The 14253-nt window shown below is 37.8% G+C and overlaps 1 protein-coding gene across 1 annotated transcript in view; it reads right to left on the bottom strand.

Annotated features, from left to right (window-relative positions):
- Window positions 1–7543: 7543 nt before the first annotated feature.
- LOC150090699 (putative ubiquitin carboxyl-terminal hydrolase MINDY-4) overlaps window positions 7544–14253 on the bottom strand; it is a 238239-nt gene continuing 231529 nt past the window's right edge. The window contains exons 13-14 of the mRNA XM_090369549.1: window positions 7966–8029; window positions 7544–7732 (exon numbers count right to left, since the gene is read on the bottom strand). Of these exons, the coding sequence (XP_090225675.1) occupies window positions 7544–7732; window positions 7966–8029 (253 nt within the window). The remainder of the gene's footprint in view (window positions 7733–7965; window positions 8030–14253) is intronic.

The raw sequence follows: 14253 nt of genomic DNA, 5'->3' as shown, positions 1-14253 counted from the left end.
GGTAGTTTCGGTTGACTAATTTTCCCTGACGCAATCCGTGGGTCTTGCATTTGTCTATTGTTATTATTGCTAATAATAATAATACAGTACTCCCTTATGTACACAGTGCAGAAATTGGAAAACAAGACTCATGTTATGAGACGAGTGCTGGTGCTGCCATCTACTAGAAGTAAAAATGAAATTAAAGAGTAATTGTTCTTTGAGCACTACAGTCAAGGTCAGAGGGGAAACTGCCACCATTTCAGAATATAGGGTGAGCTGAACTGCACATTTCTCGTATGTCTGTGTTGTGGAAGGACAATGGAACAAAGAGCAAACATCAAGTTTTGTGTTCGACTGGGAAAAAGTGCAACGGAAATGTTTAAAATGATGAAGCAAGTGCATGGAGAGAACTATCTGTCTCGTGCACGTGTGTTTGAGTGGCATAAAGGTTTTGCCCATGGAAGACGACAAACATCCAGGCCAGCAAAACAGTCAGAATGGAATTCAAATATCTCAATCCAACTGAACTCCTATGGAATGTTTTGAAACAAGAAGTTGCTGTATGGATACGCAACTGTTATCTATTCTGACACTGGAAACCCTGGCAGGCAGCATGGCTGCAGATCGTATAGGTGTTTTCAGACAGCTAGTGGGGGGTCAATGCCTAGGCAAATAGTGACTGTTTTCTGTGTGAATGGTGACCCGACATGGTATTAGGTACGTTGTCATAATTCAGTGATCACTGAATGTATTTAGATATCACTTCAAACTTTTTTCTACTGTTCCAGGCATATATTTAACAACTAACAAAATTAAGCATTTAAAAGAAGAGCTCTAGTTATCACATTTTAGCAGTTTAAATAAAAGAATGCAAATGTCCATAAGAGTATCTCTGAAAATCCTCCTCTAAGAATAAAGTCTGTGACAAGATAAAATCCCTAATTCTTGGGAATGAGGCTAACCACATGTGGGAAAAGATTTTTCAGCTCTAGCAAATGGATAAGTTTTCAATAAATTTTTGCTGTTTTATTGACTTAATTGTCATATTAATTTATTTTCTATAAGTAGCTTTATAGTCCTAGTCATGCTCGTTAGTTTATTTTGAATTTAGCTAGAGATTTTGTAGGTTACTACAAAATCTCTAGCTAAATTCAATACTTAATTAATACTTAATACAGGCACTCCCCAGCTTATGTAATACTCGACTTATGGAAATTCGACTTTATGTAAGTGTTTGCCAGCTGGTGCAAAAAAAATCGTGGAAAAGTATTTTGCACCCTGTAGGAATAAATGGAGGTATCGTGAAAATATCGTAATATGAACCCAATAACATATTGTTTTTTTTTTTTTTTTTTGGTAATTCGTTCCAAGATCTTGGAAGTTAAAATTTTTGCACTATAAAACTAAGCTATCTCTAAAAGGTTGTTTTTATGATGGAAATTGCACTATTCACAAAGGCATTCAAAATTGATTCTTATAATTCCATTATAAGAATCAATTTTGAATGCCTTTGTGATATTTTTCTAAAACCCATTTATGGAGGTCACTATTATAAAACAATAAAAACAATTTGCATTTTCTGGTTTATTGGGCTTTTCTGTTGCCGCAATCTATTATAAATGGATAGTAAACTTGATCTTATTGCATTTACGATAATACCAACAACTGGAATTCTGTGAGTTTTTACATTATGGTATTATGGTGAAATGAGTTCCCCTTCACTGAAATCTTCAATCATATAAAATACATAAATAAATTTTCAGAATCCTCTCAGAATCTTTTCAGAACATTCCTATTTATTTATTACAATGGTGAAGGGAAATGTATCAACGGAAAGTGCAAGTGCTGGCAGTGCTAGGAAACAATATTGATTTAGAAATGAAGATGATTAATTAAGAAGTACGAAGCAGAACAAAGTTTGCCATCTATTGCACGGAATTAGGTCTTGCGGCTTCAACAGTGAATACTATTTTAAGTATTCACCCATAAATTAAACTACTTACGTAGTTTAATTTATGGGTGAATTTATTTATGTGAAAGGCATCGTTTTTAATTGTATCTCATATTGTGGCTACCTTCGCAATGAGATACCAGATATTGCACTACTTCGAATAAGTAATGCTTCTCTAGTAGAGAAGACTAATGTTATTTATTCTCAGTGGATACCACCACCCAGACGGCACCATTTCAATGCTGTTGGACTATCATCGGTGGGTGGGCAGGTACCCAGATAATGCAAACATGCCAACACAGTTGCGAAGTGGTTCCACAATATGAGAGAGGCCAAATGGTGCACAGAATGATACAATATTTGAAGATTAAATGCACAAGGTATAATATGATATGGGTTTAAATTAACTATATAATATCGGTGTAGGTACACCATTGTTTACCCATAAATTAAACTACTTACGTAGTGTTTAATTTATGGGTATGTTTAAGGGACAGTGCGCTTATAAAAGAACATGTTAAAGGATCAATGCATTTAAGATCAACAGTCATCGCAAATCAGCGTTCAGGTGCTATATCAAAGACGGAAAAGCTATTAATAATATGGATGGAAAATCAGATTCAGAAACAAGTGTCCCCAAGTCCAATGGCCATTTGAGCAAAAGCAACAATATTTATGAAGATATTAAGGATAAGTACAGCAAACCCCAAGCCAAGTTCATGGCAAGCAATGGGTGGTTTAACAGGTTCAAGCATCATGCTGGCTTCCAAAACATTAAAGAATGAGGTGAAGTTGCCAGTGCTGAATCTGCAGCTGAAGAGAAATTTTGTGAAGTGTTGTCAAAAATCCCTTCTGAATCTCCACAGCCTTCAACTTTCGCAACAGCATGTTTATCAGCTGGAGAGTTAATTCTCGCAACAATGCTTGAAAGGTAAAACTTGCTGATTTTATGCCTGTCTGCTCTCTCTTTTTGTAATTTTATAATTTTGAAATTTTTGTAATTTTGGACACTTTTGTAATTTTTCCTGTGCATGAGATAAAAAAATTGAATAAATAATTCTATTTACATGTTCGTCGAACATATCTTTTTTACTTCAATCAAATTCAGCATGCATAGTTGTGAGTGCTGCATAAGCATTTAGGGAAATTCCAACTTAAGTAGAGTTCCGCATAACACAACCCTTACGTAAGTCGGGGAGTGGCTGTATACGTAGAATCTTTATTTTTTCAAAACTTGCCACCATTACTATAGTATATTAAATCGTATGGTGTAACTTTGTGTATATCTCGAACTTGATAGCTTAAGGTAAACATAAAAGTTGATAGGGTAATACATATCACTGCACAACATTACACTACACTAAGTTATCAACTGATCAATTAAATTATTAAGGAATTAAAATGGGGGCCCATCTAGCTCTCAGCTGCCCAACTCAATGCCAGAGCTCACTCTTGTGCATCAGGTAACCTTCAAAGCAAAATGCACTGATCCCACAGGAGCTAGTTATTGTCAGTGACTCTATTGTCAGAGAAACGGGAAATATATTGTGCAAAAAGGATAGGTGGAATAGGACCAGAGTATGTCTACCAGGAAAAAAGTTGATGATGTAGTATAGCAGATGTCATCTTTTAAGGACAAAAGGTGATATTGTTGTACATGTTGGCACTAATGACATTAAGAGTAAATTTGTAGACTTACTTAACAAGTGAATATTGAAAAAATGTGAGGAGTTAGGGCTAAAATTGAAAGTGCCAGCAATTCTGCCCACACATGATAAGAGGGATTATATGATGAGAGCCTTGTCAATCAATTCTGCTCTGGAGAGATTTTGCAAGGCTCGTAGGGTAGAATTTTCCTCAGTGTGGTCTGTTCTTGTTAACAGGAGAGATTGCTTCTAAGGGATGGGATACACTTAAAAATTGTAGGTGGCAGATGACCTTCATCAACCGGTGAAATACCACCACTTTGCTTATTGGAGGCTTGAAGTGGTGAAACCCATGTTTAGTCTCTAGAGCAAAGTTTCCAGCATCCCCCTCCCCCCATACTTCTCCTTCAACCCATGCACGGTACTAAGTACTATAGGTTTTGATACTTTTCGTGTTTGGGGTTTTCATAAAAAAAAAAAACAGAGAGGATGCAACAATATTTGCTGATGCTATCCAGGTAGTGTTAGGGTTGGAAAACTGCTAGCTTGGGGGATTAACAGACTAATAGATTAACAGCAGCTGCAGGCAGAGGTGGAAGTGATTCTTGCACTGCTTCTATTGGAATGAGTAGCAGCATGGAAAGCAAGTTGCTGGGGATTTCAAGAAATGCCGGGAGTCATTGTGAAACAAGTAAATACATGCGCTGTGTTGGGGTAACTAAGAGTAAAAACAAGTGCATGTAAACCAGTGCTAGAAGTATACTAAATAAATTTGAAGAATTTGAAGGGCTGGTCAAGACATCAAAGGCAGATATTGTTGGACTATAGAGATGTGGTGTCACACAGATATAAGGAATGCACTATTGGAATTTGGAGAGTGCAATGTGTACTGAAAGGATACACAGGATACGAAGGGAGGAGTTATGCCTATTAGTTAAGAAACATATAAAATCTAAGGCATTATATCTAGTTGACACTGGTGGACAGTGCAATGTTGAGTCGGTTTGGTGTGAAATAAGCACTGGGAAAGCAAAAATGAGGGTAGGAATGTGTTATAGGCCTAATGACTCTGACGAGTACAATGAACAACTATACAGAGAAATAGAGTGAGCCAGTGAATCAGAATGTCTTATAATGTGTGATTTTAACTCCCCAGATATTGATTGGAACTTGTGGATTGGACAATTGCACTTAAAGCAAGACTTTTGTGGATTTACTGGATTGTTTTCTACAACATCATGTTCGAGAGGCAACCATAGGGTGGAATATACTCTTGATCTGATTATCAGCAATGATTATTCATGCACTAAGAATTTGCATATAAAGGAACTACTAGTGGCAGTGATCACAGCGTACTGATGTGGGATTTATTTAAAGATGTAACTACCATCATGAGTAAAGGAAAGTGTTTTTGTAAAGGTGACTACAGAAGTCTCAGACAGTTTTTAAATTCTGTACAGTGGGACCAACTGATAACATTACCAACAGCAAATTCTAAATGGAAAGCATTCAATGAATTAATCTTGGAAGCTACTAGGCTTTTCATACCAAGCAAGAAATACTGGCGCCTCCGTAGCCAGGTAGGAAGAAGCAGCAGTGCGTAGCACATGCTTCTTGATTAGACCGGGGTTCGAGCCCATCACCATCAAATATGGAGGATGCGGAAAGGTCAAGGAATGACCACCGCATATTCCCGGAGCAATATGGCCTTAGTTGCTAATGCTGCTAAAAACCAAACAACAACAGCAACAGCAAGAAATACTGTTCAAGGTGTACGCCTAAATGGATGTCAGATGAACTAATGAGACTCGTGGCTGAGAAGAAAAGTGCACGGGATACATTTAAATTAATGAGTGACATGGAAGCCTATGATAGATATAAGCTGGTCTGTAACCAAGTCACAAAGGAGATTAGGCAGGCAAAGGCAGATTATGAGAAATCTTTAGCAAAGGATGAAAAGAAAAACCGCAAAGAGTTCCTTAATTATGTAAACTCTAGAAGGAAGGGGATAAATGAGTTTGGTTCACTTGATATCGATGGTTCGACTGTTGATGATCCTGCTCAGATAGCTAACAAACTGAATGAGTATTTTGCATCTACATTCCCACATTCAGGGATGGGTATACCAGAATTTAATACACCTCTGGCAGTGAGCTAAATGATTTTGTAATAACTGAAAGCAAAGTGGAGCAGAAATTGTTGAAGATAAACATAAGAAAGGTACTTGGGATTGATGGGATCTATCCAGTTATATTAAAAGAGGTGGCAAAGGAAGTAAGCAAACCGTTAGCCATAATTATGAAAGCATCCTTAGACTCAGGGGAGGTCCCCATGGACTGGAGGCGTGCAAATGTATCACCAATTCACAAAGGGAGCTTCAAAGATGACACAAGTAACTATAGACCTGTTAGTTTAACTTGTGTTCCAGGAAAAATAATGGAATCACTGGTTAAAGAAGCATCGCAGGATCATCTAGACAAGACTGCAGTAATAGTTAAGACACAGCATGGGTTTGTTAAAGGGAGGTCTTGTCAGACCAATTTGATTGGATACTATGTTGTGGTCACAAAGGAACTGAATGCCAAAAATAATTTTGATATCATATACTTCGATTTTAGGAAATCTTTTGATACTGTTGCACATGGAAGACTGCTGTACAAATTGGAGAGGTATGGCATTAAGGGTAAGTTGCTACAATGGATAAAGGGATGGTTGAGTGGGAGACAACAGAGAGTGGTAATTAATAGACACTGCTCTTTGTGGACAAATGATGTTATTGTAGTTCCCAAGAGTTCATTATTGGGCCATTGTTGTTTTGAATATTTATCAATGATATTGATGAAGGTACATATCAGGTTTAATGTCCAAGTTTGCATATGATACAAAGGTTGGCAGGGTTGTTAACGACAGTAAAGACAGTATGCTATTCCAACTGGATCTAGATAAGTTGGGCAAATGGGCTGAGAAGTGGCAACTGAAGTTTAACATTGACAAATGCAAAGTACTGAATATGGGTAGCAATAACCGAAGAGAAATGTACCAACTGTGTGGTACTACACTCAGAGAAGTGGAAAGTGAAAAAGACCTGGGGTAATTGTGCAGTCAAATATGAAGTTCACTGAGCAATGCAGACAGCCTGCCAGGGCAGGTCATGGAGTCTTGTCGATGATATATAGGAATTTTGCTAGCAGGGACAGGGAGGGGATTATCCCGTTATACAAGGCAATGGTCACGCCACACCTAGAGTACAGTGTACAGGTCTGGAGGCCTCATTTTAGGAAGGATGTAGAGTTGCTAGAACAAGTACAAAGAAGGGCAACAAGATTGGTGAGGGGAACAAAGGGGTGCTCTTACCAAGAAAGGCTTAAGTTCTGCAAATTGCAGTGCCTGGAGAGTAGGTACCTGCGAGGTGATCTGATTGAGGTGTATAAGGCCTTGAATGGGTTGAGCAAGCTGAATGCTGATGGGATTCTTCCTCTTGCTCAGATTAAGAACCTGAGGGTGCACAGTTTCAAATTGAGGAAAGACAGTTGTAGAATAGTCGTGTGGATATTTGCATTTAGCCAGCAGGTAGTTGATTAGTGGAACAGACTTCATTTGGAACGAATGGAAGGGTGAAATGGGAGGGGGTTTTTTTGGCTGATGCTGCATAAGCTTGCTTTCTTGCATTGTATGCCTCTACTAATGATCATATTTATGACTAATATATATTGCTATAGCAAGCTGAAATAATGAAGGAATATGTTCTTCATGTGCTCTACATTTACAAGAAAAAATGTACATGTATTCTTCCACAGAATGGATGAAATGATTGGAGGGCAAAAGAAAATCTGTGTTCTTTAAAGTGCTGAACTTCAAAAAATCAACTAAAAAAATCTATTATCAGACTACTAACTACCTAAATTGCACTGAAACTTATATCTTTAAATAAAAATGAATGATAAATTTGTTTAACTTGATTTTGTTAATAGTGAAAATGAGAAATAAGCAAGCTTACCTCACATGTATTTTGATATTCATATAATGAAAGAAAACCAATTTTCGATGGTCCTGAAATGCCATGTAAGGTTAATGGGGCATTTGAATTAAGTTCAATATCTCCATCAAACACATTTGTCACTGCATGTCCAATTAACATTAAATTTACCATCTCCTGCATAAATAATAAATTATCCATTTTTAATGAAACTGTTCCTTACAAACATAATTGATCAATAAATGACACAAAAAATTGAAAATAAAATTATATAAAATCTGTGAATTATAATACATTGTAGGAGGGAAAAAAAAGAGAAACTAATTAATCTAATGCACACAAAAGCTAAGTTGTTTTAAAAGAAGATAAAAACATGTGATATCATTGGAAAAAGAAAAATGAAAGCATACTTGAGTACAGTAGCCATACTGTCCTATTAAATGTGAACTGGGATGGTCCATTTCAGATCTGATTCTGTAAAAGACATTAAATTTTCTTAAAAAATTATTTTTATTTTTCCCTTATCTATTACATTCATATAATAAATCATAAAAATTACACACGGGTTGATTATGAAATTTTCGATGGGTTTACAGCTGTATATTAGCTGCAGTGAACTGACACACTAAAGGAATACTTTTTTCATGTACTCTGAATTTTCAAGAACAAATTTGCATAAGCAAATTTGTTCTTGGAAAATTTTTCTGTTTCCATAACACGATGAACTTTTATTACAGCTATTTGAAAAGTAAGGTAATAGATGATTTTGGGGAGAAATCTCTATTTTCCCAATAGTAAAATGCATCAATAAAGGGACATATATAATGCTTCTTTTCTAATGAATGTTGTTAAAGGATGCTGTATGCCTTTGCAACCAAACCAAAAAATGGTTGCCCAACTTGAAATGTGAGCAGATGAACAAGTGACTGCAATTATCTGAATTCTGTTTGCCAAATGGACAAAGTTTACAGAAATTCATCAACAACTATGAGGTGTTCATCAACACCTCATAGTTTTTGACAACTGACCAAGGTGAATATCACTGGAAAGTGATCACTCCCAAGAAGGTTTCAGCTACTTTTCGTGTAAATAATGGAAAGAGGGAAGAGAAACAAATAGACAAATCAAAACAATAAAATCCGGCATTGGCTGATAAAAGTATGTGGTTGTTTGCAAGCTTAAAATGGAGAATTTGTTACAATCAGGCATACACTCTATTATCTGACCACAATGGCATACACTCTATTATCTGACCACAATGGCATACACTCTATTATCTGACCACAATGACTAGTATTGCCCCACAATGTACTGTAACCATTAAAATCATCCAGGACGAGAACGGAGGGGGGGGCAGAAGTTTTGTGAGATCAGTTCATCAAGACATTCCTGGGAGATATCATTCCTAGGTGGCAAGTAAATGAAACAGATGGTTAAGAGGAATCCTACAGCAGTATGACTTGCAATCATTTCCAAGAGAGTAGTAAGCAGAATTACTGATAGGGGGTATGATTGTCTACAACAATGGTGGCTCTACAATACACTGGATCATTCCCCACCCTATATTTTTGAATGATTGTACTGTTCTTGGATTTGCATTCTGTTATCTTTAAATTCCCAGGGGCTCACATCTGGTGAATATGGGCTTGGCACACCCAGGGTCCTGAGCTGGATATCATCATTCTTCTCTTTCTTGATGATTCCCCTCTACTTCTGACTCTCTCTCTCTCTCTCTCTCAGGGTAACTCAGAATTTTTTTTTTAGCTGGTGCAGCATAAGCCTCAAGGCTTCCTTGCACTATATGGCTAGTAATAATAAATAAGTCACCTATAGACAGAGGCAAATTGATTCATGCTTAAACAGAAAAGCCCTGACAACATCAAAATTCTGGAAAAGTTCACGACAGCTCCATTGAATAAATTTTGGCATTATTTAAGTTTGGTGAATTTGCCATTTGACATTAGGGGCTAATGCCTTTGCTTCTCTGGCTTGGCTTTATCTTTCTTGGGTAAGTATAGGCACTGTCCATATAGCAAACAATAGAGTGATAGAGTCTTTAGGTGGAATGGTCATTTCAGTCTGTGTTCCAATAGAATATTTCTCAGCAAACTTCTCTGCATATGCATGTTTCTTGCAAGTTATTGGCTTTACCACTTTTCTTTCTTCCTGATATGTATTTCCATTTTATGTCTCTGGATTACTTTTTCTTCTTTCAGTTGCTAACATACTCAGGAGTGAGCCAGGTGTTCTCTGAACTAGATTTCAATCCCTGTGCACAAACATCCTGCATAAGCCAGCTCAGAATCTTCCATCTTGTTGAAACTAGTGGTGTGTTGCAGTAGGGCAATCCTCAACCAACAGGATTCCTCTTTCTGAATTACCATAGGTCACAGTGCACAAGAAACATGCCATATTCCTAAGGTGTTAGCTGGTATCAGCATTACTGGGAGGTCCTCTCATCACATACAGGTGCCCATATCAGAGTACCTGGTCACTGACTGACATCATACAGTCCTCAAGACAACTTACAAGGTGTGGCAATAAAGTTCCCAGACTGGTGCTGCAGTTCCAACTTCCTCCAACAGATGCTCGTACAGAGATTGTACAAAAGGTTGATAGGTGAGAGTAACAGCCAATTTCATTAGGAGCATTAATGTTTCATGTCATGATTTTGCAATGGAGCAAGAAATGAATATCAAATTTTGCTTTAAACTGGGAAAATCTTAAACAGAAACATACATGTTAAAAACCATTTATGGCAATGAAATGTTAAGTCCATCAGTGTGCTTGAATGGTATAACCAGTTCAAAGACAGTCGTGAGGATGTTCATGATGACCCAAGAAGTGTGTGTCTGTCAAAACCTATCGAAATGAGGAGAGAGAGCTGGCAAAAGTTTGGTAAATTGTAGTAAGAGATTGTCATCTGACCCTCACAATGATGGTTGATGAGGATATGAATAAGGAGCTGATTTGTCAAATTCTGCATGAAGTTTTAGGGAAAAGGAAGATCTGTGAAAAATTTTGCCACACAGCCTCATGGATGAGCAGAAAGCGACAAAGATTGTTATCATGCAAAGACTTCATCCAGACTTGTCAAGGCAATCCTAATTTGCTCAACTGTATTGTCACTGAAGATGAGTGTTGGGTGCTTCAGTATGATCTAGAGACAAAACATCAGAGCGTGCAGTGGACTTCAAAATCATCACCAAGGCTCAAAAAGTTTTGTTAAAAGAGGCCCAGGATCAAGACAATGCTGATCATGTTTTTTGATGAACACGAACAGGCTGTGATTTGCAAGGAATTTGTACCCAAAGCGGAGAGAGTCAATGCTGCATTCTATGTACAGGTGCTCCAAAGACTACTGAAGTACATTTTCTGGGCAAGGCCACAATTTCGAGAGAAATGCAGCTGGTTCTTGTTGCAGGACAATGCCCCCCCACCCATTCTAAACTTGTTGTGAAGATATTTCTGCTAAACCTGGCATTGTACAGCTCAACCATCCAATCTATTCTCCCAATTTGGCATCAGAGGGCTTCTTCCTCTTTCCAAAGGTGAAAAACTGCTGTCATAGAAAAGAGATTTCCAGATGTTGAGGAGATAAAGAAAAATGTAACCACCAAAATGAATATCATCTTTTTGGATGTTTTCTCTGACCCTTTGCAGAAAATTTTAGAATAATGTAATAAGTGTATACAGTGAGGTAGTGATTACTTTTAATAAAAATAAAACAATGTTTGAGCTTCTTCACTTTGTGTTCTTTTTATTGCACCATTCCAGAACTTTACTGCTACACCTCATATGTACCCCATCCATATTTAAACCAGCTTACTAAGTCAGCAGTTCCCAAACTAGGATCTGTAGACCAGTTTCAGGGGGTCTGCGAAACGACCCTCTGGTACTAGTCAAATTATTCGTTTTATGTATAGCAAACTGATGATAAATACGGTTATTATTATATATTTATGTAAAAATAAGAATAAAATTGAGTTGTTTTAAACATAAAACTTTGACTTTTCTTTTCAGAAAACCCAGTATATATATATATATATACTCTGTGCTGCCACTTTATTAGGTACACCTCTGCTATGCACACAAATGGTTTGTCCCACAAAGTTGCAAGTCACATGACCACAGTTGTAGATATAAATACAGCAGAACAACCTTTCTAGTATCAGTTAAGTGTACAAACCATAGCAAGAATGGGGAAAAGGAGTGATCTAACGGACTTCGAACGTAGCATGGTAGTAGGTGCAAGGCAGCTAGATAAAGCATCTCTGAAACAGCAGTTCGCCTGAACTTTTCATGCACCACAGTTTCAAGGATGTATTGAGAATGGTGCAACAAACAGAAAACATCCTCTAAACAGCACTCCTGTGTAAGAAAATCACTTGTTGATGAGAGAAGTCAGAGGAGGATGACTAGAACTGTGCAAGCAAACAGACAGGACACAATGTCACACATCATGTCAGAATACAAGCTTGGTGCACAGAACAAAATATCGCAATGGACCAATAGTCGCACTTTGTCACAAATGGGCTACAACAGCAGATGGCCACATTGCGTACCTTTGTTATTAATGAATAACAAGAGAGTACGCCTCCAGTGGGCACAGCAAACCAACACTGGACTACCGAGGATTGGAAAACAGTTGCTTGGTCTGAAGAGTCAAAGTTCCTGGTGCATAACATTGATGGAAGGCTCAGAATTTGGCAAAAAACAACACAAATCCATGGACCCATCATGTCTGACAACTACTGTGCAAGGTAGTGGGGGCAGTGTTATGAAGTGGGGAACGTTTTCTTGGCACACATTGGGTCCACTGATACTCATAGATTCAGTTCTGAATGCCACATTGTACCTAAACAATAGTTGCTGACCAAGTGCATCCGTTCATGTTGACAGTTTATCCTCGGTCAGATGGTTACTTCCAGCAGGATAATTGCAACGGTGCACAAAGCCCGAATCACTATGGAATGGTTCTAGGAACATGACAATGACTTTTCTTTGCTGCAGTGGCCCGCAAATCTCAATCCTATTGAACATCTTTGGGATGAGCTGGAAAGGGCTGTTCGCTGCAGGTCTACACCTCTGTCGAATCTCAAGGAACTGAGTGAGACACTCATGTCTGCATGGTACTCCATTCCTGCAAAATGTTTTTACCATCTTGTTCAATCCATGCCTAGAAGAATTCAAGCTGTTTTGAAGGTTAAAGGAGGCTCAACATGCCACTAGGTAGGTGTACCTAATAAAGTGGCAGCACAGTGTATATATATAGTAGGTCAGCAAACTTTTTTCATTTTTAAAGGGGTCCATATATCTTAGTAGTTTGGCAACCAATGTACTAAGTGATAAAAAAAAATTCCATCTAAAAAAAAATTTTTTTTTCTGTTCAAGTAGCAGCTGATAACTCTATGAGTTTCATTATTTTAAATCCTAATAATTCTATCCATTTGTCTTTTGTTCCCCTTGTTCAAACTTCAAAAAATTTCTAATGATTTCATAAAAGCATGCAACCCACTTTTCAATTTTGGAAAAAAACCACATGAAATAAAATAAGTAAGTCTGGCATCTGTAAGCGAGAGAGAGCCAGTTGACAGTTTGAATATTAACATTAGTAGAGGCATACGATGCAATAAAGCAAGCTTATGTAGTATTAGCCCAAAAAAAAAAAAAAAAATCTTCATTTCACCCCTCCATTCGTTCCAAATGCCTGTCCAACTCAGCCTTAAATTTATTATTATTATTATTAGCTATATGGTGCAAGGAAGCCTGAGGCTTATTATTTTACTAGCCAAAAAAAAAAAAAAAATACCCGAGTTACCCTGAGAGCGAGAGAGAGAGAGAGTGGTAGAAAGGAATTACCAAGAAAGAGAAGAATGATGATATCCGGCTCAGGACCCTGGGTGTGCCAAGCCCAGGCTATCAATTTCCGCAACAAAAGATGGAAGTCTGTTCCACCAATCAACTACCCGCTGGCTAAAGAAAAATTTCCTAATCTATTCTACAACTGTCTTTCTTCAATTTGAAACTGTGCACCCTCAGGTTCTTAATCTGAGCAAGAGGAAGAATCCCATTAGCATTCAGCTTGCTCAACCCATTCAAGGCCTTATACACCTCAATCAGATCACTTCGCAGGTTCCAACTCTCCAGGCACTGCAATTTGCAGAACTTAAGCCTTTCTTGGTAAGAGCATCCCTTTGTTCCCCTCACCAATCTTGTTGCCCTCTTTGTAGTTGTTTTAGCAACTCAACATCCTTCCTAAAATGAGGCCTCCAGACCTGTACACAGTACTCTAGGTGTGGCGTGACCACTGCCTTGTATAACGGGATAATCACCTCCCTGTCCCTGCTAGCAAAATTTCTATATATCATCAACAAGACTCCATTACCTGCCTTGGCAGGCCGTCTGCACTGCTCAGTGAACTTTATATTTGACTGCACAATTACCCCCAGGTCTTTTTCACTTTCCACTTCTCTGAGTGTAGTGCCACACAGTTGGTACATTTCTCTTCGGTTATTGCTACCCATATTCAGTACTTTGCATTTGTCAATGTTAAACTTCAGTTGCCACTTCTCAGCCCATTTGCCCAACTAAATCCAGTTGGAGTAGCATACTGTCTTTACTGTCGTTAACAACCCTGCCAACCTTTGTATCATATGCAAACTTGGACATTAAATCTGATATATACCTTCATCAAT

The sequence above is a fragment of the Mastigoproctus giganteus genome, chromosome 1, assembly GCF_048544385.1.
Source record: "Mastigoproctus giganteus isolate SK-2022 chromosome 1, ASM4854438v1, whole genome shotgun sequence".
Classification (NCBI taxonomy): Eukaryota; Metazoa; Arthropoda; class Arachnida; order Uropygi; family Thelyphonidae; genus Mastigoproctus; species Mastigoproctus giganteus.
Note: the sequence above shows the minus strand (reverse complement) of the source record. Positions and strands in the feature narration are given on the sequence as shown.